Source organism: Solanum stenotomum, chromosome 6 (assembly GCF_019186545.1).
Source record: "Solanum stenotomum isolate F172 chromosome 6, ASM1918654v1, whole genome shotgun sequence".
In the NCBI taxonomy this organism is placed as follows: domain Eukaryota; kingdom Viridiplantae; phylum Streptophyta; class Magnoliopsida; order Solanales; family Solanaceae; genus Solanum; species Solanum stenotomum.
Genome location: NC_064287.1, coordinates 46,278,846 through 46,303,930, shown reverse-complemented (window position 1 = coordinate 46,303,930; position 25,085 = coordinate 46,278,846). Strand labels below are relative to the sequence as shown.

The 25,085-nt window shown below is 36.4% G+C and overlaps 3 protein-coding genes across 4 annotated transcripts; 2 read left to right on the top strand and 1 right to left on the bottom strand.

Moving 5' to 3' along the window:
• Positions 1 to 5: 5 nt before the first annotated feature.
• Positions 6 to 11,127, bottom strand: LOC125866973 (DEAD-box ATP-dependent RNA helicase 22). Its single transcript, XM_049547372.1, has 7 exons — positions 10,751 to 11,127; positions 8,890 to 9,174; positions 8,603 to 8,725; positions 8,080 to 8,519; positions 6,673 to 6,994; positions 6,196 to 6,348; positions 6 to 232 (listed from the first exon to the last, which is right to left on the bottom strand). Exons 1-7 carry the CDS (start codon positions 11,021 to 11,023, stop codon positions 152 to 154), a joined length of 1,677 nt encoding a protein of 558 aa, XP_049403329.1. The 5' UTR covers positions 11,024 to 11,127; the 3' UTR covers positions 6 to 151.
• A 1,317-nt stretch (positions 11,128 to 12,444) lies between these two features.
• Positions 12,445 to 22,119, top strand: LOC125866974 (DNA polymerase lambda). Of its 2 annotated transcripts, none has more exons than XM_049547374.1 (14): positions 12,445 to 12,589; positions 12,685 to 12,819; positions 16,672 to 16,989; positions 17,107 to 17,200; positions 17,312 to 17,442; positions 17,701 to 17,763; positions 18,534 to 18,713; positions 18,792 to 18,845; positions 19,373 to 19,461; positions 20,171 to 20,261; positions 20,885 to 20,965; positions 21,447 to 21,514; positions 21,607 to 21,691; positions 21,794 to 22,119. In XM_049547374.1, the coding sequence occupies exons 1-14, from the start codon at positions 12,485 to 12,487 to the stop codon at positions 21,887 to 21,889; spliced, it is 1,590 nt and encodes a 529-aa protein (XP_049403331.1). In that variant the 5' UTR covers positions 12,445 to 12,484; the 3' UTR covers positions 21,890 to 22,119. The 2 variants fall into 2 exon arrangements, with proteins under 2 accessions (XP_049403331.1, XP_049403330.1); XM_049547373.1 differs by having other exon boundaries at positions 12,685 to 12,822.
• A 787-nt stretch (positions 22,120 to 22,906) lies between these two features.
• Positions 22,907 to 24,903, top strand: LOC125867541 (protein PLASTID REDOX INSENSITIVE 2, chloroplastic). The gene is made up of 3 exons (XM_049548081.1): positions 22,907 to 23,194; positions 23,309 to 23,404; positions 24,494 to 24,903. The coding sequence occupies exons 1-3, from the start codon at positions 22,955 to 22,957 to the stop codon at positions 24,686 to 24,688; spliced, it is 531 nt and encodes a 176-aa protein (XP_049404038.1). The 5' UTR covers positions 22,907 to 22,954; the 3' UTR covers positions 24,689 to 24,903.
• The last annotated feature ends 182 nt before the right edge of the window (positions 24,904 to 25,085 follow it).

Below are 25,085 nucleotides of genomic sequence, written 5' to 3'. Positions count from 1 at the left end.
TGACTGGGAAATGTGTTAACTTTCATATTAAATACTCTGAACTAATTAATTTCTTTTACAGTAAAGGGATATTACAATAATACTCTAAAATACAAACAGTGTGGAGAAACAAATGCAAATAGAAACTCACTCCCAAGACAAAATCACATTTTCACCTCATGTGGGAGGAAGCTTCTCTGCCTCTTTTCTTGATTTTATTGCGAAAGCTCCTTTTTCTGCTAAATGCTTTCTCCTGTGGAAACATATCAATCTTAATATAACAACAGAACTAGTTCTCTCCAAGATGAGTATATAAAGAATCCGTCGAGAAAGTGAAGAGTTAGAAGCAACTTTTTCAGGTGTCAAGAACATTAGAAATCCATCGATAACTGCTTAGTAACAGTGTCAGCACTTTTATCCAAACACGTAACTGCTGATTTATAAAATCAGTTTCAGCATAACGAGCTGTATTTCATTGTTAGAATCAAACACACACTTCTATAACTATATGAAATTTATACGTTGGTAACTGTTGGGTTTAGGATCTTTTTTCCCTTCCTATGTGGATAAATAAAAGTCTTATTAGGACTAGCCCACTTTAGCCCATAACCCAAAATATTATGTGGCATATATAAGGCTTATTTGGTCTTATTTTCAGAAACACAAGAGAGAAAAATCAAGAGAGTTTCGTTTTAGAGATTGAGAGAAAAAGAGAAAAAATCCCGTTTTTGCTTCTGGAAATTTTCTGCTCAGGCAGTCCGCTTCAGACAGAGTTTGCCGCTTCGTTAACTGTTGGATCGTGCTCAAATTTGAACTGGGAGTTCTCAGCATCTGGTTCTTGCAATTCAACGGTGGAGATCGGATTTGGAGGTCTGTAGCTTCTGATTTTGGGGCGTGAACAGTAGCGCGTTTTTGGGTGAAATCTCTTCTTTAATTCTCTAGTTTTGGTGCAATCTTGATTTGTTGTTGCTCGTTGTTTGACACTTGTTTTGTGGCCAATTTTGGAGAACAATTTTGTAACTCTTGGTGTTTATAGTGGAGCTTTTGGTCCTGTGGTTTTTTACTCTTCACATCGAAGGGTTTTCCACGTAAATCGTTGTGTCTTGTGTGATTGAGTTATTCTTATCTTGTTGCTTTAGTTTGATTGATATACTTGCTGTCCATTCTTCATATTGCTTGATTTGGTTTGTCTTCTCTTGGTTCAAATTGAAAGGGAAAGTTTAGATTTGGGTATTATTCCGCTGCTATCCTGTCTGACATTCTTGTTAGTGTCTTGTCTTTCCCAACAAAGTGGTATCAGAGCATTGGTTGTTGTTCATTATTGATTTGAATTATGGAGGCAAATATGAGCAAGATGGTTTGTTTGAATGGTAGTAACTATCATATTTGGAGAGGCAAGATGAAAGATCTTCTATTTGTCAAGAAAATGCATTTACCTGTGTTTACCTCTAATAAACCCCAATCCATGACGGATGAGGAATGGGAATTTGAGCACTTGCAGGTTTGTGGCTATATTAGACAATGGGTTGAAGATAATGTTCGAAATCACATTGTGAATGAGACACATGCCAGAAGTTTGTGGGACAAGCTCGAGACGCTATATGCTTCGAAGACTGGCAACAATAAGTTGTTTCTATTGAAACAATTGATGAATATCAGGTATAAAGAGGGCACTCCTATTTCTGACCATATTAATGATTTTCAGGGTGTTCTTGACCAGCTATCTGGAATGAATGTAAAATTCGATGAAGAAATACAGGGACTATGGCTTCTTAATACTCTGCCAGACTCTTTTGAAACTCTTCGAGTTTCTTTGACTAATTCTGCTCCCAGTGGTGTTGTGACCATGGAATATGCTAAGAGTGGTGTCTTGAATGAAGAGATGAGAAGAAGATCTCAAGGCTCAACTTCTTCTACTTCACACTCCGATGTTTTGGTTACTGAAGATAGGGGGAGAAACAAGTTCAGAGGTCAGAGTGACAGAGATAAAAGTAGAGGTAAGTCAAAGTCTAAATACAAGAATGTTACATGTGACTATTGCCACAAGAATGGGCATATCAAGAAATTTTGTTTTAAGTACAAGAGAGATATGAGACAACAAAAGAAAGAAGGTGACAATGAAAATCGTGTTGCTGTTGTTGCTAATGATGATCTTCTTGTTTCTTGTGATGAAAATGCCGTCAATCTTGTTCGTGATGAGTCTAGCTGGTTTGTGGATTCTGGTGCTACTTCTCATGTCACGCCCAAGAAGGAATTATTTTCTTCTTATACTCCAGGTAATTTTGGGATGCTGAAAATGGGTAATAATCATGAGGTTGCAGTTCTTGGTATTGGGACAGTTTGTTTGGAAAGTAACAATGGTTCCAAACTAGTTCTCAATAATGTCAAACATGCTCCAGATGTTCGCTTGAATTTGATTTCTGTGGGATACCTTGATGATGAGGGTTATGTTAATACCCTTGGTGCTGGCCAGTGGAAGCTTACTAAAGGTTCGATGATTGTAGCCCGTGGTGATAAGTTGTCTAACTTGTATGTTTTTCAGGGCTCCACTTTTAGAGGCTCAGTAAATTTGGTGGAGAATGATACTTCATCATTGTTATGGCATAGAAGACTGAGTCATATGAGCGAGAAGGGGATGAATAATTTGGCTAAGAAGAATTTGCTTTCTGGAGTGAAACAAGCAAAGTTGAACAAGTGTGTTCATTGCTTAGCAGGTAAACAGAAGAGAGTTTCTTTTCAGAGTCATCCGCCTTCAAGAAAGCTTGATTTGCTGGAGTTGGTACATTCTGATTTGTGTGGTCCTTTTAAGGTAAGGTCTCATGGTGGTGCACTTTATTTTGTGACTTTTATTGATGATTATTCACGCAAACTCTGGGTATTCTCTTTGAAGTCCAAGGATCAGGTACTTGATGTGTTCAAGAGTTTTCAGGCCTTGGTTGAGAGACAAACAGGGAAGAAATTGAAATGCATTCGTTCTGATAATGGTGGTGAGTATATTGGCCCCTTTGATAGATATTGCAGAGAGCAGGGTATTCGGCATCAGAAAACTCCTCCAAAGACTCCTCAGCTAAATGGTTTGGCGGAAAGAATAAACAGAACTCTTGTTGAGAGAGTTAGATGTATGCTTTCAGATGCTAAACTGCCAGATTCCTTTTGGGCAGAAACACTTAATACTGCTGCATATGTTATCAATTTATCTCCTACTGTTGCTTTGAATGGTGATGTCCCTGACAGAGTTTGGTCTGGTAAGAATGTTTCTTATGATCATCTTAAAGTTTTTGGGTGTAAAGCCTTTGTGCATGTTCCTAAGGATGAAAGGTCAAAGTTAGATGTTAAAACTAGGCAATGTATCTTTGTTGGTTATGGTCAAGATGAATTTGGCTATCGTTTCTTTGATCCAGTTGAGAAGAAACTTGTTAGAAGCCGTGATGTTGTGTTCTTTGAAGACCAAACAATTGAAGATCTTGACAAAGTTGAGAAAGTTGATTCTCAGAGTAGTGACAGCCTAGTTGATGTTGATCCAGTGCCTTTGACTATTCCACCAGGTGAAAATCTTCATGAAAATCAAGTTGATATTGAAGATGGTGATCATATTCAGAATGACCAGTATGCCGCTGATGCTCCAGTGCAAGACGATGTGGTTGGTCTGCAACCAACTATTATTGATGCTCCAGAGAGTTCTCTCAGAAGATCTACTAGAGAGAAAATACCTTCATCTCGTTATTCTTCCAATGAGTATGTACTCTTGACTGATGGGGGAGAACCAGAGAGTCTTGATGAGGCCATGGAAAGTGAAGAAAAAGAAAAGTGGTTTGATGCTATGGAGGATGAAATGAAGTCTCTACATGATAATCATACCTTCGATTTGGTTATGTTACCTAAAGATCGAAAAGCTTTGAAAAACAGGTGGGTTTTTCGGGTGAAACATGAAGATGGTAACCCAGTTCCACGGTACAAGGCTAGATTAGTTGTGAAGGGTTTTAGCCAGAAAAAAGGGATTGATTTTGATGAGATATTCTCTCCAGTTGTGAAGATGTCATCCATTCGTGTGGTTCTAGGCTTGGTTGCAAGTCTGGACTTAGAAGTTGAACAGATGGATGTTAAAACTGCTTTTCTCCATGGTGACTTGGATGAAGAAATTTATATGGAGCAGCCAGAAGGCTTTGAAGTCAAGGGAAAAGAGAAGTATGTTTGCAAATTGAAGAAGAGCTTGTACGGTTTAAAACAAGCTCCCAGGCAATGGTACAAAAAGTTTGGTTCTTTTACGAGTCAGCAGGGCTTCAAGAAGACTTATTCAGACCATTGTGTTTTTGTGCAAAAATTCTCTGATGGTGACTTTATTATCGTTTTGCTTTATGTTGATGACATGCTTGTTGTTGGTCATAATGCTTGCAGGATTAAAGAGTTGATGCAAGATTTGAATAAGTCTTTTGCTATGAAAGACTTGGGACCAGCAAAGCAGATTCTTGGCATGCAGATTGTCCGTGATAGAGATGCCAAGAAATTGTGGTTGTCACAAGAGAAGTGTATTCAGAAAGTACTTCGTAGATTCAACATGGACAAAGCCAAGGTTGTCAATACACCTTTAGCTATGCACTTCAAATTGAGTATCAGACATTGTCCTTCCAGTGATGGTGAGAAGGAAGATATGAAGAAAGTTCCTTATGCTTCAGCTGTTGGTAGTTTGATGTATGCGATGGTGTGTACAAGACCAGATATTGCTCATGCTGTTAGTATTGTTAGCCGTTTTCTTTCTAATTCCGGAAGAGAGCATTGGAATGCTGTTAAATGGATTATGAAATATCTTTGTGGCACTTCTAGTTTAAGTTTGTGTTTTGGTACAGGGAAGCCTATTCTTTGTGGTTACACTGATTCAGACATGACTGGTGATGTTGATACTCGTAAGTCTACTTCAGGCTACTTGATTACTTTTGCAGAGGGAGCTGTGTCTTGGCAATCTAGGTTGCAAAAATGTGTTGCTTTATCTACTACAGAGGCTGAGCTTATTGCCGCTGTTGAAGCTTGCAAAGAGTTGATCTGGATGAAGAGATTTTTGGGGGAACTTGGTTGTGCTCAAGAGAGGTATGTATTTTATTGCGACAGTCAAAGTGCTATTCATCTTGGCAAGAATTCTACATTTCATGGTCGGTCTAAACACATTGATGTGAGGTATCATTGGATTCGAGATGTGTTGGATTCTAAGTTGCTTGAACTTGAAAAGATCCATACCAATGATAATGGTTCCGACATGATGACTAAAGCTTTGCCAAGAGGGAAGTTTGAGGATTGTTGCATGATCGCCGGGATGGCGGTCTCCTCCACATAGTTGTGAGGGGGAGAATTGTTGGGTTTAAGATCTTTTTTCCCTTTCTATGTGGATGAATAAAAGTCTTATTAGGACTAGCCCACTTTAGCCCATAACCCAAAATATTATGTGGCATATATAAGGCTTATTTGGTCTTATTTTCAGAAACACAAGAGAGAAAAATCAAGAGAGTTTCGTTTTAGAGATTGAGAGAAAAAGAGAAAAAATCCCGTTTTTGCTTCTGGAAATTTTCTGCTCAGGCAGTCCTCTTCAGACAGAGTTTGCCGCTTCGTTAACCGTTGGATCGTGCTCAAATTTGAACTGGGAGTTCTCAGCATCTGGTTCTTGCAATTCAACGGTGGAGATCGGATTTGGAGGTCTGTAGCTTCTGATTTTGGGGCGTGAACAGTAGCACGTTTTTGGGTGAAATCTCTTCTTTAATTCTCTAGTTTTGGTGCAATCTTGATTTGTTGTTGCTCGTTGTTTGGCACTTGTTTTGTGGCCAATTTTGGAGAACAATTTTGTAACTCTTGGTGTTTATAGTGGAGCTTTTGGTCCTGTGGTTTTTTACTCTTCACATCGAAGGGTTTTCCACGTAAATCGTTGTGTCTTGTGTGATTGAGTTATTCTTATCTTGTTGCTTTAGTTTGATTGATATACTTGCTGTCCATTCTTCATATTGCTTGATTTGGTTTGTCTTCTCTTGGTTCAAATTGAAAGGGAAAGTTTAGATTTGGGTATTATTCCGCTGCTATCCTGTCTGACATTCTTGTTAGTGCCTTGTCTTTCCCAACAGTAACTACTTAAAGCGGCTAATCTGACATAGGCTTCTTTTCAGTCACTATTACTAAGCTAGTTAAGAGGGTCTTTTTTTATCCTGATCTTAAAGCGCTATAAGATATAGAACGTACCACTGGCTCTTCAATTTTTTCTGCATGACGAATGGCAGCAACAAGATCACGGTTTGATTCTGAATATAGACTCGTAACTAGGCCAGGTTGGCCTGCTCTAGCTGTACGTCCAACCCTGTGCAAGAAATCTACAGCAGACGTAGCAAACTCTGCCTACAAAGAGGAGGGGAAAACTTATCATGAAAACAATTGAGTATAAAAACACATCAATCTATAGATGTATACGGAACGCCAACAAAGGCATCACAAGTACACTTAAGTAACTCCTCTAATACTCAATGTACAAGTAGCCAATTAACCCAGCAATGCAGAAATGTTCATTAGTGAATGAGACATCAATAAGGCGTATTGGGTACAAAACATAAAGAAAAATGATTTTTTTATACTTCTTAATTAATTAAACCACAATATTAGGCATCAAAGAACAACCAGAAACCGATTGAGGTAAGAACAATGTATTCACTTAAGAAAACAAACCTGAATAACATGTGAAACATTTGGAATATCAATACCACGTGCTGCAGCATCCGTGCACACAAAAACACCACCTTTCTGTTGGAAATCAAGTAAATTCTTTGTGCGCTCCTCCAAAGAGCTATCACTATGGTAGCGGAAACATTCAAGTCCAGCTCCTGTCAAGATATTAGCAACAGCTTCCACAGCGTCAACGGTATTTGCAAAGACCATGGTTCGGAGCACTCCAGGAACACTATCTGCCATAGACTTCCCATTTTCCACAGCATTTATGAGAATGTCCACTTGGGTGTCAACTGAAACTTCAATCCACCTCTGCTCCAACCTAAAGTGACAGCAGGGAGGTGATAAAAGCCATACTAGTTAAAATGATCCTCAGAAAATTATAACAAGAATTGCCATTGAACTGAAGTACTGATACCGCCAAAAGAAGAACTTGACTATCCACAAATGACAACATAATTTCCTTGGTGAAGATGTTAAGTTATGGGACCTAAAGAAGTATCTGGACGCAAACTCTTACATAACTTTCTATAAAATTAGACGAAATAGTTGATCCTTGCCATCCCGCTCTAGTGTTGGCAAATGGGCAGGTCAAAATTGATATGGGCTGGTTGAAAATGTTTTAAGACAAAAAAACGAATAAAAATCCGACCCACTCATATTTAATATGGATAAAATTCGGATCGAGTAACATATAATAAAGGTCCAATTTTTTGCTCAATAAGATGATACCTCGCACACACATAATTTTCCGTTAGTTTCCAACATAAGTTCAAAACTAACGTCCAATTTGAAACAAAAATGAGTAATTAGTCAAACTCCGTATGAAATCTTTAAATCTTAAAAATTCAGATTCTGCAGTATCTGTTATTTTCAATTTTCAAAAACTGAGAATCAATAAAAAAAGAAAACGGAAAAACAAATGGGATCGGCAAGATTGGAATTTAGAGATGGGATTTTAATTTAGGTTCCATCTAAGTGACTCAGATACTACTTTTTTGAAGATTTCCATCTGCCTTGCAATTTCCATCAGAAATGTGAAGCATGTAAAGATTCAAAAAAAGAAGATGATTCTTGATGAACAGAGAAGTCCTTGAGGTGCGCAGATAAGAGAAGCACCGGTGGAGTCCATGACAACGAGTTCCTTGGTTCGAGCAGAGGATTATTTGCAGTGAAGCATGGATAATATGGATATGCATACTTCTACCCTTTTTCCATAATTGGTTATATTGATTGATCCATATATGATCTGATCCTAGTAAATCAATTTTCCAACCTGTTTTTAAGTGGGAGATGGACAGATACTTGAAAATTTTATCCATTTTGTCAGCATTACCCTCCTTCCCCTAAGAATTACTTTAAAGAAACGAATTATGGGACTAAAAGAAACATAGAAAAAAGTGGCACCTCGGGCTGTGCTGATGAAGATAATTTCCACTAACCCAGGTAGCTTCAGGAAACATCCGCTTCAAAACTCCTCCAGCAGTTCTCTTCCCATTTTCAGGAAGGGTAGCTGCAACAAAAATGTACTGCTTGCTCCGCTCATATATTTTTCTCACTCTTCGCCAATCTCTTCTCTTTAACCCCTTGGTATCTGTTTCTAGATTTGCTTTATCTTCGCCAACTTCAGTATCTTCATCCTCATCTTCATCTTCATCTTCATCTGCATCTTCACCATAATCTGCTTTTAGGTCCCTAAACTCTTCCAAGTCTGAAGTTGATGACATCTCAGCTCCAGAGTTTTTAGAACGAGATAACTGCTTCTCATCAAAGCGAAGCATATTTATAAGTCGGACCACTTGATTCTGGAAACTTCCACAAAGCAGCATATCTGCCTCGTCAAAAACCTACAAACAGCCAAAATGACTAAGACTGAATATTGGGAAATCACTTTCTCATAACCAATTTAAAAAAATTCCAGAACTATTACCACATATTTAACACTACGTATAAACTCTGAACGTCTTCGCCTTTCTGGGTCAATAGAATAGAGATAATTTAGAAGTGCTGCCGGAGTAGACACCATTACATCTGGTTCTTTTACAGGCCAGACCTGCATTAAATTTCTCATTTGTTAAAGACATTGCAAGTTTATGAGGAAAAGCAGAATAAACATTCATAGAAATGTCATCACGCAAAAAAAACTCTGATCCACAGCAAGAAAGAATCAGTGTTCACAGGTAAACAAGGATAAACAATCACGATGAGAATGCTCACCTGTCGGCCACAAACAGCTGCAATACTGAGAAGTGGTGTACCACTATCATTGCAAAGACTATTAGCCATTCGAACCACTTGCTCACATAACATAACATTAGGGCAAAGAACAAGAGAAAGACGATTGTGCTTCCTGACATCCTGACCAGCAATAGCCCCTGAACTATCAGATATTTGGCATAGCTTATCAATCAATGGCACTAGGTAACCATGAGTCTTGCCACTACCAGTCTCTGCAGCAACCACCACATCAACACCTGAAAGTATACTTGGTATACAAGCTGCCTGAATTTGAGATTATATATCAGAACTATAAGATTTAACACTACAACCAATAATTGAAAGATATACTCAGAGGAAAACTAAAATGATATATCATGGTGCTATAAGCTAAAAAATTTGCATGGTGAATATTCTGCAAGAAGTTGAAACTTTGAGTCACCAAGGGAGCAAATTGGGAAAAAGGTCACTTCTGACTCTAGGGAGAGGGGCTTGCGGTTTACTACATCAATAAAAGATATTCATGTGAGTTGTGACCCTGCTCTTATGCAAAAAGATGAAATGTGCCTCCAAGAAAAGGAAATGATACATTAGAAACAAACTTGTATCTTTACATGACACAAATTTAGACCCCACAAGAAAGAACACGTAAGGGACAAGAACTCGAATACAGAGAGAAGTAAACATGAAGTCTTGAGTATTAAATATAATTCACTTTTGTCTAGCTACTTGGTCTTTGAACAGTTGAACTATTCAAATGAGATACTTGAGGATTAAAGAGTTTATACGCGATTTTCTCCCAGCTAACTCAATCCATTGCGACCTCTCAGTGAAACTTCCATAGCATGTCCATATTTGCTACCAAGCCTACCACATGTACCCACAGAACTATAAGTCTAGAATGAAGATCACTAAATGAGCTCCGTGTGCATATTTGAAGACATGATTTCACTTCCCTCTTAATACATAATAATGTGCTGCAAACTCCACAAATAACAGCACATTCAACCAAATAGACTGTTTGGTTCAGATTATAGGAGTGCTAATTATCAAATACATAAGTGATTCAGATTCTGAAAGTGATTTTGATCATTGGTATAAGTGATTATTAGGTAACTTGATTAATATTGATCATGCACTGAAAATTTGTTAGTTATTTTCTAAAAAAGTTTATTTTTATGCACCAGCACATCAAAAACTTCACCTATGTGAGCTTCCAAAAGAAGACCTGGTCACTAACTCAAATGAAGGAGGAGTGATGCAACCTTTGATGGGTAAAAATAGTCTAACAATAACAAATCCTTTGAACACTTGGACTTCAATAGAGAAATTGCTTATCAGCGCCCCACTTGATTCAAATTAGGCGCTTATCACAGAAACTAATTTAGTTTTAAAAAAAGATTAAATCATGTAAGAAATCTAAACCAACATACCATAAGAAGAGAGTGGTACCCTATGTTGCTCCGGACTCTCCAAAATTGTTGCCACACAAGTGACAAATTCTCCAAAATGCACTACTTTTAGAGTATCCGACACACATCTATCGACATTTTTGAAGAGTCAGAGCAACATAGGACTGGTACCTACTCAGTAATGCAATATATAAGATAATTTCACCATAGCACAGTTTAAGGAGTTCATATTCAATCAAAGAAACCAAAAAGATTCAACCTTTAGTCACAAATTTTTATAGTGGGAAAAATTTAACAGAAATACCTACTCTGTAATGCAATATATATGCTATTACCAGCATAACACAGTTTAAGGAGTTCATATTCAATCAAAGAAAACAAAAAGATTCAATCTTTAATCACAATTTCCTATAATGACCGAAATTTAACAGGAAAGAAATACAAAATACCTGAATTAAAGAGGGTCTATGAAGGCCAATACTAGATAAAGCACGAGATAATGATTCAGACACACCCAAAGATGTCCAAGAAACACTTTCTTCAGCAAAAAATGTCTCATTTGTATTTGTTTCAGTAACTTTGGAAGCTGAAACAGCAGACCCAAATGCTCTAATCCGACAACAGTGTGGTTGGTAAGCTACAGAAGGTCGGAACAAGATGAGGTTTGGTGGAGATGACAACCTCCATAGCTTACAAATTGAAATTGAGTGCTGTAAAATCATCAGCTTTAACCCCTTTTTGCTAAAATCAAGAATTGGGGCTTCTTGATAAACAGCTACAGAGAAAATGGTGTTTGCTTTTATGGGTTTTTGAAGGGTTTAAGGTATTAGTAATTAGTAATTGTTTGAAGCATTGGGGAAGATAAGATTTGTGCACAGGGTAGTCTCATTTTCAAGAATATCAAATAGGCCCTTATAGTTTTGATATTACCAATTCGACATTTTTTTTTTTTTTGAGAGGTTTTGAATTTCATGTTTATAGATTTGAAAAATGAGTTCTTTTATTCGATTTGTAAGTGGTCATGAAATCTTATTTCTTTCTAAGAATATTATTTTGTAATTATGTGATCTTTATTATTTAGTTTATGACATTTAGGTGTGGGAATGGTTTTGGCCAACCCAAATCAAAGTTGAATTTGATTTTTTTTGGATATTAGAGTTGGATTTTTAAATTATAGATTGAACTTTGAATTTTATTTTAAGAATTTATGAATTTTGTATTCACTATCGAGTGTAGTATTATAGATATTTGAATATCCAAAGTTTTAAAATTTTATATCTTATATTTTAAATTTGATTTTTGAGATTTAGTGGGAATCCTAATGAGATTACTAGTTGGCAACGCTTAGGTGGAGGATTAGTCACATGTAGCTTGTCACATCACAAAAAATTTAGATTATTAACTATTGAGGATATTTGTGGTCTTTTGGGATAACGGTGAAGACATTTTTATCCCAAAATATAAAACAAGTATAATTGGTCTTATTTCACACAGTTCAGTTTGACCCTATATAAATATTTATGATCGTCATCATTAATGTCATACACATTAATAAATTTCAAGTATCTAAAAAAAAAATTATATTTAAACATTGTCTATCAATTATGGTCATACTTGAAAAACTAATGTTTACTATATATACTCTTTCTATCCTTGAAACTTACACATGTGAGATGATTGCACAAGTTATTAAAGTGTAAGAACAAGAGAGACGAATGTAAAATGAATATAAAAGTATTGATGAACAACCTCAATATCCTTTTATTAAAAGTTTGGACAAAATCTTATTCAGTTCAAATTGTATAATGTCAATAAAAGATTGATATTTACAAAATAATTTACAATTATAAAATTCTTACATCAAACTTAAAAATTAAAATTGTAACTTAATTTTAATTGCATATACTCCTTAGATTTTAATTTTCTATCCATACGAAATAACTCATTATGAATCCATTAGAAATGTGTTAGTTTTCAATTTTTTAATTAATAAAAATATGAATGTTATTTAAAAATTTAAATTTAACAAGTATTTTATTTTTATTTATAACATTAAAAAATAAAATAATTTATTCATAGTTTTTTTTATTATAAAACCTCAAATGATCGACCGTTTGTGTTATTTATAAATGGAGGTTGGTATCAGGAGACATCAAAACTGAAACTTTCAGGAGAAGACTGTAATGGCGCCAAAGAAGGATAAATCTCCGCCGTCTGATCCCAACGGAATATTTTCTAGTATGGTTGTCTTCTTAATCGAAGCCGGAGTTCAATCCCGGCGGCTACAGGTTGCAACCCGATGAACTATCCACAATTTCTCTTTTCTTCAAATTTTTCCTTTTTTTTTTTTTCAATTGTTTGAATTTTATTTGTTTGGTTGCAGATATGGAAGCAGAAATTGGTGCAAATGGGGGCTAAATTAGAGGACCGGTTTAGTAAAAATGTCACTCATGTTTTTGCTATGGATGCAAATTTGCTTCTTCAGAAACTTGATAAAGAACGTCTGATTCGCGCCAAAGTTGTGAGCTTTATTAACCCTTATGCTTTGTAGACTCTTTAATTGAGACTTTTTGATTTTTTTTGTTTGTTTATATGGTTAAATGGGTATTTATCATGTTGGTACAGTTACATGAGAACTATTGTCTACTAGGAGCTTTAGTTTGTTTGGATAGTATAAAAGAATGTGTCCAAATAACGGAATTCATATATCCATTCAAGCTAGTCCGGGATTGATTTGTAGTAGTAGTGATAGTTAAATTTGTTATTTTTTTCTTCTTTTGATAACCTGGTGTCTACGTCAGCTTGTGAGAGCGTCGACTAATTGGGGGAGCAGTGGTGATGCGAGCAATATGTGAGATAGGACAATTGGTTGCATTAGGGAAGTTGCAAGAGAGGTATTGGGGGTTTCAATGGGTAGCTTTGGGGACATCTAGGGGATTGGTGGTGGAATGGTAAAGTCCGATGGAAAGTCGAAGAAAAGAGGACGGCTTAGTGAATTTTGTGGAGGGCAAGGATGAGGGGATAAGCGAGCGAATAGGGTAAGGTATAAAGTGGTGAAGAAGGAGATGAAGTTGGTGGTTACGACAACGAGTCGACAACTTTCGATCGCTTGTATGAAAACTAGGGAACAAAGGAGGAGATAAGAAGTCATACAATCTAGCCAAGGAAAGAGAGACGAAGGCCCAAGACCTGGACCAAGTGCGTTGGCGTCAAAGACGAGAAAGGCAAAGTTTTGGTGGAGGAGACACTCATTAGATGAAAATGACATATATACTTCTATAAACTCTTGAATGAAGAGAAGGATAGAGACATTGTGCTGGAGTTTGGAGCACTCTAAAAGACGATAGGATTTTGGGTATTTAAGAGATTAAGGGTGCTATTCGTAGGATGAGTAGGGGAAGAGTGGTCAGGCATTATGAGATTCTGGTGGAGTTTTTTGAAGAGCATAGGCAGGACAGGTTTGGAGTGGCTGATTAGGTTGTTTAATGTTATTTTTAAGACAAGAAAGATGCCTGAAGAATGGAGATTGAGTATGATGATTCTTTTGTACAAGAACTAGGGCGTTGTTCAGAATTGCAACAACTATAGAGGTATTTAGCTGATAAACCACACTATGAAATTGTGGGAGAGGGTGGTGACGATGAGGGTGAGAAGGGGTGTATCTTTTTTCGAGAACTAGTTTGGATTCATACTGGTGCAATCAACTATAAAATTCATCCACCTAGTGAGAAGACCGGTGGAGAAGTATAGGGAAAGGAAAAGGGATATACATATGGTGTTCATTGACCTAGTTAAGGCTTACAGCAAAGTCCCAAGGGTGATTTTACGGAGATGCTTAGAGGCTAGAGGTGTGCTTGTAACTTACACTACGGCGATTAAGGACATGGCGCGAAGACCAGGGTGAGGACAGTGGGAGATGACTTGAAACACTTGCACTGGGGAGCTACTCTTAACCTGTTCTTATTTGTTTTAGTGATGGATGATTGATGCAGCATATCCAAGGTGAAGTACCTTGGTGTATGTTATTCGTCGATGATATAGTACTAGTTGATGATTCTCGCGGTTCAGTTAATACTAGGTTGGAGGTTTGGAGGCAAATCCTGGAGTCTAAAGGGTTCAGACTAAGCAGGAGTAGGACCAAGACTGAATACTTGGAGTGCAAGTTCAGTGATGCAACACAAGAGGTTAGCATGGAAGTGAGACTTGACGCTCAAGTCATCCCAAAGAGAGGATGTTCCAAGTATCTTAGGTCTTCAATTCAAAGTAATGGAGAGATCGACGATGAAAATAGATATATTTAACATCATTTTATTCAAGATCATGTTATGAATGGTGATATTGAACTTTCTTTCGTGAACGTTGAATTTTAATTGACTGATATTTTTAAAACCCCTGCTTGAAGAATTATTTTGCTCTCTCAGAGAATCTCTTGGAATTATTTCTGATCTTCTTTTATTTAATGACTTTATCTTTCCTTATATGCTTTCTATGTGAGTTCATTATTCGTTTCCCTCAATTCTGCAAAAACTCTTCCTATTTGCCGCCTTCTCTCGTTATGCCCTTTTGTTGTCTTGTCCTTTCACATCACAAACCCTTGAATTGCCCCTAACTTATATCTCTCATATTCGTCCCTTTTCTTTCTTCACTCTTCCTAAAAGTCCTATTTCTCCTATCTTGAAATTTTCCTCATGGCTTAAATCACATAAGTGTGCTCCCCTATAACCACTCGCAAGAGTGCTAGAAACAAAGGAACGGGAATTGTTTCTTCTCCTCTTTCCATCTATTCTGATTTCTCTGAGAATTCTTTCACCCATTGTGATCCGATTTCTCTCATGGTTAAGCGGTCTGGAGTCTACGATACTTCTGGAGAATCTAAGAAAAAAATCAAGTTTGATCTTGGTAGTTCCTTGGATGTCAAAATCGACTTTCGGTGTCCCTCTAATGAAACCATTTTTCACTCCCTTAAGGACAAAACCCTGGTGCATGGTAAAATCGTGGATTTGAATCTTCTTCTTTGTCCTTGTTAAGGGTCAGCGAAGGGAAAGAAGAAGATTCAAATCCACGATTCTACCATGCACGAGGGTTTTGTCCTTAAGGGAGTGAAAGATAGTTTTATTAGAGGGACACCAAAAGTCAATTTTGACATCCAAGGAACTACCAAGATGAAACTTGATTTTTTTCTTAGATTCTCCAGAAGTATCATAGTCTCCAGACCGCTTAACCATGAGAGGAATTGGATGACAATGGGTGAAAGGATTCATCGGAATTGACGGAAAGAGAAGATTCCTTTTCCATTGTTTCTGGCACTCTTGCAAGTGGTTATAGGGGAGCACTTCTGTGATTTAGCCATGAGAAATTTTTTCAAGATAGGATAACTTGGAAGAGTGAAGAAAGAAAAGGGACGAATATGAGAGATATAAGTTAGAGGCAGTTCAAGGGTTTGTGGTGTGAAAGGACAAGACATCAAAAAGGCATAATGATGATTATGGAAAGACGAGAGAAGGCGGCAAATAGGAAGATTTTTTGCAGAAAAAGAGGGAACCAAATAATGAACTCACATAGGAAACATGAAGTCATAAAATAAAAGAAGATTTGAAATAATTCTTTGAGAGTGCAAAATCTTTCTTCAAACAGGGGTGGTTTTGTAAAAATATCAGCCAATTAAAATTCAGTGCTCACAAAAGAAAGTTCAGTATCACCATTTATGATATGATCTCAAATAAAATGATGCTTTATATCTATATGCTTGGCCCTAGAATGATGGACGGGGTTTTTAGTCACAGACAAATAGCACTAGAATTTGAACAGGTTTAAAAGACGACTCCTAATTTTTGGTTGAGCATTTTAGAATTCTCGGTGATAATTGAGTAAATGGACACTTCGCTAATAATATATCCTCTTCCATCTGTGAGTATGCCTTCCTCTGTCGGTCAGTTGGATTCCAATTTATCGTTATTCTTGATCCATTACTTTCTTGGATTCTTCAAATTTCAATGTTTCTCCACATATATGGTTTTTTGTTTGTAAGATTTTTGACCTTTCTTGCTGATGTCATTCTTATCCTGCTGCTTCAAATTACTAATCTTTTTGATAAGCTGCTTTAAAGTAACATTTGTTATTTTAGGACAGTTGAGAATTCTGAAATTCTTCTATATTACTGCTAACCTTTTAGGAGTGGCTTATAATTTTCATCATATATTTAAGAACTTCTGAAATCCTTTCATATTCAATGGGCTTCAGTGACCTAAATATGTTGTTTTACACAAAATGTCTGAATTATCTGTTTGACAGATGATGCATTTTCTAGTGATTGATAAAAAGTATGTTTTTTTTTCAACTATCTTGGTGATTGTTTTTCGTTTTTCGATAGAAACTTCTCGCATATCAGTGGCTAGAGGACAGCTTAATAGAAGGAGAAAAAGCATCTGAGGATCTGTATGTCTTATCCCTGCAATCAGGAGGAGGAGAGTCCCTTAGTCCTAAAGCTGATAATGACAGTCATTCTAGAGTTACACTAAAGAAAAGTCGAATATCTGCTGAAGATGTCAAGAATTCAAGCCCAAGACACATGAATGACAATAAAGACCGTGTTGATTCACAAGATACTAAAAATGCCTCTTCACTCGCATCACGCTCTTCAAGCCCAGAAGTGACAAGTCCTGAGGCAATTGATTCTCTTAATAAGCCTGTAAGTTCAGCAGCAAATTGCCTTTACTTAATATGTTTTCCTGAGCCAGAGGTACAGGTGTTGCCATGTGGACGATTCTCATCTGTTTCATCTATATTTCTACTATTATTTTATCAGGTTGGAACATCAGACTCATCTTCACTTTATAAGCCTCCAGATTTAAACCGAAATATCACTCAGATATTTGGGAAGCTTCTCAACATATATAGAGGTAAAATATCTTTTAATATGATTTATTTTTGTAGCTTTTCTCTCACGAATGCCTTTGAGTTAAAAGTTTAAACTTTCAAAGTATGATACGATGACTGATAGTTAATTATAGCACTGGGTGATGACCGGAGATCATTCAGCTATTATAAAGCTATACCAGTTATTGAGAAATTGCCATTCAAAATTGAGAGTGTGGACCAGGTTAAGCACCTACCTTCTATTGGAAAGTCGATGCAAGATCATGTAAGTGAATTCCTCTATTTAAAGCCTTACTAGAAATATATTTATTTCGCACCATTTCAAGTTGCTGTTTACGTGAGTGAGGTTAGCAGAGGTTGGCTTCTAGCTATTCGAACTTCGTGAAATGAGATTGATATGACAAGCGGAACCATTTATCCATTAAATCACTTTCTTGGATTTTGATTTCCTGATCATGAATACCTTTGCCTCCAGCTTACAGTTAAATCTACCTAATAAGAGGATAGTGTTCTTTGACTGCAGATTCAGGAGATAGTGACCACTGGAAAGCTGTCCAAACTGGAACACTTTGAGAAGGATGAAAAGGTGATGTTATGGGAATCTTTCTGGTCAGAAGCTGTCAATATGTTAGCAGTAGCTCAAGTCACTTGTCAATAATCATTGCGAGATCTGTACCTGATTTGCATTGTTGTAGTGAATTGTGAAGAAGCAATATGTCAATCTTTTCTGAATTAGCTCTATTGTTTGTGTGTATGTGTGTGTTGCTCCTACATGTTATTGGACTCTGGCTCAATAATCAATCTTTGCTAATATGTTGACAGAAGTCAAAAGCTTTCAAAATCGTGCTTTTATGCCTTATTAGCATACTTCATGTTCGTATATTTTGTTCATTTCTTCTTTCTGTATCCTTGTGCTGATTCACATATGGAAGGAATTGAACTGCGACACTGTTTAGTATTGTTTTTAAAATAGGAAAAGGAAAAACAGCATAAGCTTCGTATACATTCAGACATTTTGTTTGGCTATTCTAAAGTAATTTTGAAACTGAAGAGCTAATTTTACAAGAAGTCATTTATTATGATAACCAAACGTACATTATACTGCTCTCTGGGAAGCTTATTGGCTTAATCTCCCTGTAGTAGGAGTTTAACCTAGGTGTTGCAAGATTTTGTCTGTAATAATTGTTTGGAGCACATTCAAGTGCTTTGTAGCTTTCGTTAGGAAAATGGATAATGCACTAATAATATTGAAAGAGATTATTTCTCAGACCACTCAATCAAAATATCTCTAGAGTCACCTGAACTGAGCAAGCAAAAAATCGATGCCCTTCTTCTGATATTATCATGACTTTACAGGTAAAAACAATCAGCTTATTTGGAGAGGTTTGGGGTATTGGTCCAGCCACTGCCCTAAAACTTTATGAGAAAGGACACCGAACTCTTGATGACCTTAGAAATGAGGAGTCACTGACTCATTCTCAAAGGTTAGGGTTGAAATATTTTGATGACATCCAAACCAGGATTCCACGGAATGAGGTAGCCTATTATGCTTTGCTATTTTTACTATCATGACTACTTATTGCTTTTTCTTAAGAGTGATGATTGATTATGTAGGTCGAAGAGATGGAACATCTGCTACAGAAAGTTGGAGAGGAAATTTTGCCTGGTGTAAGGCTTTTGTCCAATTACTTGTTGAACATTACTTTCATGTTAATGTACGAATTGCTGGAAATTGCTCATTTCAGTCTTGAAGTGAAAAAGAGATGCTTATAAGCTTGAATATGTTTGAGACTAAATGGAATTGGAGGGCCTACAGACATGGTCCCATTTGCAAAAAGATTATTGATTCTGGCCAAACTAATAAGTATTGTAGAGGAAGATTATTAAGAAAAAGTAATTGGATCGATAAATTCTTCTGAAGATATATGTTCAACTAGTTAGGTCTTATTCTGCATTTTTAGCAAGGAGAATAACTCAAATTTGAAATTTTTATCTGTTTCTTCTGGGGGGGNGGGGGAGAACAGCTTTGCGATTCTTTCAATTTTATCATTTTGGTTTGACTCACTTATTAAGATAATTTAATATTTAACTATATTTTGGTTTTAAGTTTGGTGTTTATGGTTATGATATTGTTGAACTTGGCTACAGAAGTTAAAATAACATACAACTTTTATATGATGAATCCCTTGCTTTAGGTAATTATTGTGTGTGGAGGATCATATAGACGTGGAAAGGCTTCTTGTGGTGATATGGATATTGTTATTACTCATCCTGATAGAAAAAGGTAAGGCTCACTCGTGGTAATCTCGAAAAAGGCCTTCCATTTTAGTTTGGCTGATTTCAAGTGTATGCTGCTTTAACTTCTTGTTTAGGTATTCATATCCCAATGTAGGGATTGTCTCACATAGATTTCTTTGTACTTAGCTTTTCTCTATGAAATCTGAAGGTTGTTTGACAGATAATTCTACAGGAAACACGAAACCACTTTTGGACTTCGATTCCTTTGTACTCATAATAATACAACAACATACCCAGTGTATACTCATAATAATAAAGATGAAATGAATTTTCTGTATGATGTTGTAAGTTTTGAAAAGTATATAATTGGGGGTGGGGGGTGGGTGGGTTGCTGGTGCACTTTGATGTTTATGCCTTCTGGTATTTAAATGTTCAAACCTCTGCAGCTTTCTTACCTGCCCTCAGTGGGATTTCTTTTTATCAGAATCCACTCCATGTTTCTCTTCACAAATATTCCATTTAAACCTTATATGAAATAGGATTAGAGTGTTTCTAGTGCTTGGTGGTTCTTTTCCTCTCTAATCTTCTACTAACCCACCCACCCACCCGTGCTTACTTGTTTCTGCTTGGCGCTCTTGCTGATTCCCTGTAGTATTTGTGCTTAGATCCTAACTATTGTTATTAATTTCCTTGTCATGTCAATTTCATTTCAGATATATACTTGAAAATATGATAATTTTGCTTCATTCTTTCAGTCATAAAGGCTTTCTTCCTAAGTTTGTAAACCGTTTAAAGGACATGAAGTTTTTAAGAGAAGATTTGGTCTTCAGTGTTCATAGCACAGAGGTAATTACTTACTTTCAGCTTACAACCTGTCCTCTTCATGTTTCTTTACTAATCATGTCTCAGCTGTATTTCATTTTGAGCTTTTATGTTTTCTTGAACTGGAGCTTTTAAACTTCCAATTTACCTTTTGTTCATTCTCCCTTTTATTAAAGTTCAGGTGTCAATTTAGGTGAACTCGAACAGTTTGTTTTGTTCTATTTGCCTGGAGGAATTAATAATATTAACTCCACTTCCATGGGTAACCTCGTCAATCCAAAGTTTGGTGCCGTATTTCATCTATTGTGCCTTTCTGTTGTTATAGTGGTATATCTATGTCAATGGGGGCAATTGTGAAAATTAGTAGTGTCAAAATAAGTTTATTCCAACCTTTAGTTCTTACTGCTATCTAGATTGTAAGCATTGTTCGGGATTTGAACAGAATGTAACGTGATTTCACTTATTTGCTTTGTTCATTTGACAGACACTATTCAAAGTATGTTTTCTAGTCAGAGAATTTTGTGGGTTCACGGCTGTAGTTTTCATGGAGTTTTCTAAGAAACTAAAATTAAATACTGAATGTCAAACTTAAAGAAATCTTATTCTTGTCAACTGTGACACTGAAGTAATGTTTCATATGATTACAGGGTACAGATTCAGGAGTTGACACATATTTTGGCCTCTGCACCTACCCTGGTCGAGAACTGCGACATCGTATTGACTTGAAGGTAATACTGATGAGATATCATTTGTCAGATATTTTTGGTTGTTTACAGATTAAGTGGTCTATTCAGTTGATGACACGTAAGAGGAGTGCATATCCTTGTTCCACAATATTTTTGGTGTTTTACAGATGTAGTGGTCAATTCCATTAATAACAAGTATAAGGAGTGCATATCCTTCTTCCAGAATTTGGCAATTAATTTTGCAAAAAACAATTCTAAAAAGTTCTTATGATATATGAATTGCTGAGTATCACCGACGTGTTCGTCCTCAGGAATAAACTGAAACATAATCAAAGAAAGTAGCTTGGTGTGAGAATAGCTTTTGTCTCATATTGGTTCCAAGTCCTTTTAACTGTTGACCACTTCTGTTATATGTCAAGTGTCAGATCTGGATCTACTTTTTTGTTCATTCATTGCTGCTGGAAAATAACCTGCATCAAACACGAGTATGTAAAAGTTGCAGCCTCTCGATTTCTGTTGTTAGGTGTATCCAAGGGATATATATGCATTTGGACTGATAGCATGGACGGGAAATGACGTCTTGAATAGAAGGTATGCCTCGTTTACTTGCTACCCCAGCTATACCAAGTGTTCATTTCGGCCACTTCTTTATAATCAAATTCATATTCCAATGTTTTTTACAGGCTTAGATTATTAGCAGAATCCAAGGGCTTCCTTTTGGATGATACAGGGCTATATCCAGCTACTCATAGTTCTGGTGGAAAGCGGGTAAATAGTTTGCTTTTGTGGCTGCAACATATGTTTCACTTTATCCTGTCTTTCATTTTTTCTTCATTTTCGTGTTGGTGTAATTCGGCCTCTGCTACACAGACTAAAGGTAGTGCAAGCTTGAAGTTTGAAACTGAGAAGCAAGTGTTCGAATTCCTTGGATTTCCCGCGCTGGAACCACATGAAAGGAATTTATGAGAATCCCTAACAAAGATTTGAATCTTGAGCTGTGCCACTTTTGCTAGCTCTTCACAGGGGCTTGGGACACCGGACTCAAATCCAAGAGAGAATTTTTTTTATCAAGCTGATGTTTTGACTTCCATGTCTGAAATGTATGGAACAAAATGTTATGTGATTAAAATAGTTACTACTATGTATATAGGTGTATCAAAGGGCATGTATAAAATAGTTGCCTTCTTTCTTGTCAATGTCGAAACACACACCATCAAGAACAAGAGCAAAAATGTGAAGTCCAGTCCCTATGTTCTTCTTTCCCTTTTGGTTTTTTGAAAACAAAAGGTTACAAATGATATTTTTGCAAAACCTTTACGGAACCTCCATAGGGAGTTGGGGCAACAGTACGTGAAGCATGACCATTTTTCGCACATATTTTGGGCATTTAGTAGCTATTTTACAAGAATTAGGAGATTTACTCAATTTTTCGTGTGTGTTAGCTCATGATTATTTTGGTGACTTGGCTTCTAGACCATTGTTTTGCAAAACATATACGGAACCCTCCATAGGGAGTTGGGGAACCAATACGTGAAGCCTCACCATATTTTGCACATATTTTGGGCATTTAGGAGCACTAGGAGTTAGGCAATTTTTTTAATTTTTTCGTGTGTGTTAGCACATGAAATATTTTGGTGAAATGACTTCTGACAATTATTTAAAAAAAAAACATTTACAGAACCCTCTGTAGAGAGATGGGGGAGCAGTACGTGAAGCCTCCCCATTTTTTGCACATATTTAGTTTATTAACACTTTGGTGATATAATTTTTCGATGTTTTTTTGCAAGGCACCCTCAATAGAAAGTTGGGGAAGAAATATATGAAACTTCACCATTTTTTGTACATATTTTAAATATTTAAGAGCCATTTTAGAGGAATTGGACATTTTCTTAATTTTTCGTGTCTAATAACACATAAATATTACTTTCGAATATTTTGAAAAAAAGACAGCAATAAGCTATACTTGTATAGTATAGATAAGATTTTATATTTTAAGAGAAAAGGGCTGTGTGTTTAACTCTGGGTGCTAAGATGGCTTCGGCTATTTCACTTGTCTCTTCATCCATTCTTCTTTCTTCTTCTTCTTCTTCTTCGCCCTCTGTTTATCTTCCAATTTCAAATTCAGTCAATTGGGTTTCATCTTCTTCATCATACACATGTATTTCCACTTGGGTTTCTTCCAAACGATGCAGTTGTAGAAACCCAGAAAACCTTATTTGCAGAGCTGCTGAATACAAATTCCCTGACCCCATTCCTGAGTTTGCTGATGCTGTAAGTTTTCTTCTTCTTCTTCTTCGTCGTCGTCTTTTGTTTAATTGGGTCTCTTTTATTTCACCCGTTCGTAAAAAATGTTCGGATTTTTATTGGGTTTTGTTGGGGTTTTAGGAAACGGAGAAGTTCAGAGATCATTTGCTTAAGAAACTTCCAAAGAAGGATGTCTATGGAGATTCTGTTGAAGAAATTGTTGGAATCTGCACTGAGGTACTTCCATTATTGTTTCATCCACTAATTCTGTTCCGGTCAGTTTGCATATAGCTCAACTAATTTTACTCGATACCTGATATCTTACTCTACAACAACATACCCAATGTAATCGCGATACCTGCTTCTCCCTCATAAAACGCTCTTAACAGCGTGAATTTTCGTCGAGGGTGTTCATGATTTAATACGTATGTATGAAAAATAGTTTTTGACCTATATATGCAGTATAATTTTCTCTGTAAAAAGTATATTTTTACATAATTTTTTGATGAAGGGTGTTCAACTGACCATCATTCGTTCTATTTACTCCGCCATTTCCTGCATCTTTACTCTTGTCCACCAAAATTTAAACAAATGAGAAGATATTAACTTAGCATAAATTACCTTTATTTGCTGTAATATTTACTTCTCTGCTGGCTTTGATGTAATGGTAATTCAAGAATCCTGCATTGCGGCCCAAAAATTGTTTATGCTTTAGATGACATTATGTAGTGTGAGACATAATGGTATGTTCATTCTGCAGGATTCAACTATCAATCGATGTGTTTCTCTTTAGCTGTTAGATAATCACAGTACTTATCAGTTATCACCCATTGTAATAGGAGTTACTGAATAGCTTAAAGGCTATGGATTTCAATGAAATCAATCTAGGACCTCTTGGTAGGCATGTTTTGCAATTGATACTGCAGTTACGTGTGCCACCATTTGGATCTAATTAATAGAGCGGATTAAATATAGAGGATTCACATAGCCCCAACTAACTTAGGATTGAGTTTGGGTTGATTGATTGATATTACTGTGTATGATTTCCAATTTTTTCTGGACGAAGTACTTGCTCAGGAACAAATAGAGAAAGCAGTGAAAAGTCTTGTATGGGGCTATATTACACGATTTAGTATAAACGTCACCAATATCCTTGGAAGTTGAATGTAAATCTTTTGCACAGCATCTTTTCCCTTGGCCAAGATGCTTTTTCCTCATAGGTTTTCGAGTTTGCACTTGTTATTTTCTTTCTTGAAGCTGCATTTTCCAGGAGCTGAAAGTATACTGAAATGTAAATAACATTGGTTCAAATAATTTATTGAACAGATCCTCAATGAGTTCTTACATGCTGAGTATGGTGGTCCAGGAACATTACTGGTTGTTCCATTCATCGATATGGCAGATACCATAAACGACAGAGGTTTACCAGGAGGACCACAGGCTGCGCGTGCTGCAGTCAAATGGGCACAAAGTCATGTTGACAATGATTGGAAGGAATGGAATAGTGGTAAGAAAAAATAATCCAACAACCAAGATCCAGAAGGAATTCGAATAGTGGCAAGAAAAGATGATCCAACAACCAAGATCTGTTGCCAGAAGTTTTGATGCATGCCATTTTTTTGTTGGGAACTCCCTTTACAGTAGTATGTGATAGTATAGGACTAGAAATTAGAGAACTATGTAGAGAAACTAGTCAGAAAAGTTTCTCATTCTTACGATGGCACTTTGTTATATTATTATGCTCACCGTTAATGTTTTAACATTGTTACTCTATGCTCATTTTTCAAATATTAGATATTATACGATCTGAATAAGGTAATGTATTGCTCAAGAAACTCCTTAACACCAACCCAATGTAGTACAGGCATAATTACATGTCATCTTGAATCTATTATCAATATCTATATTCACCTTTAAA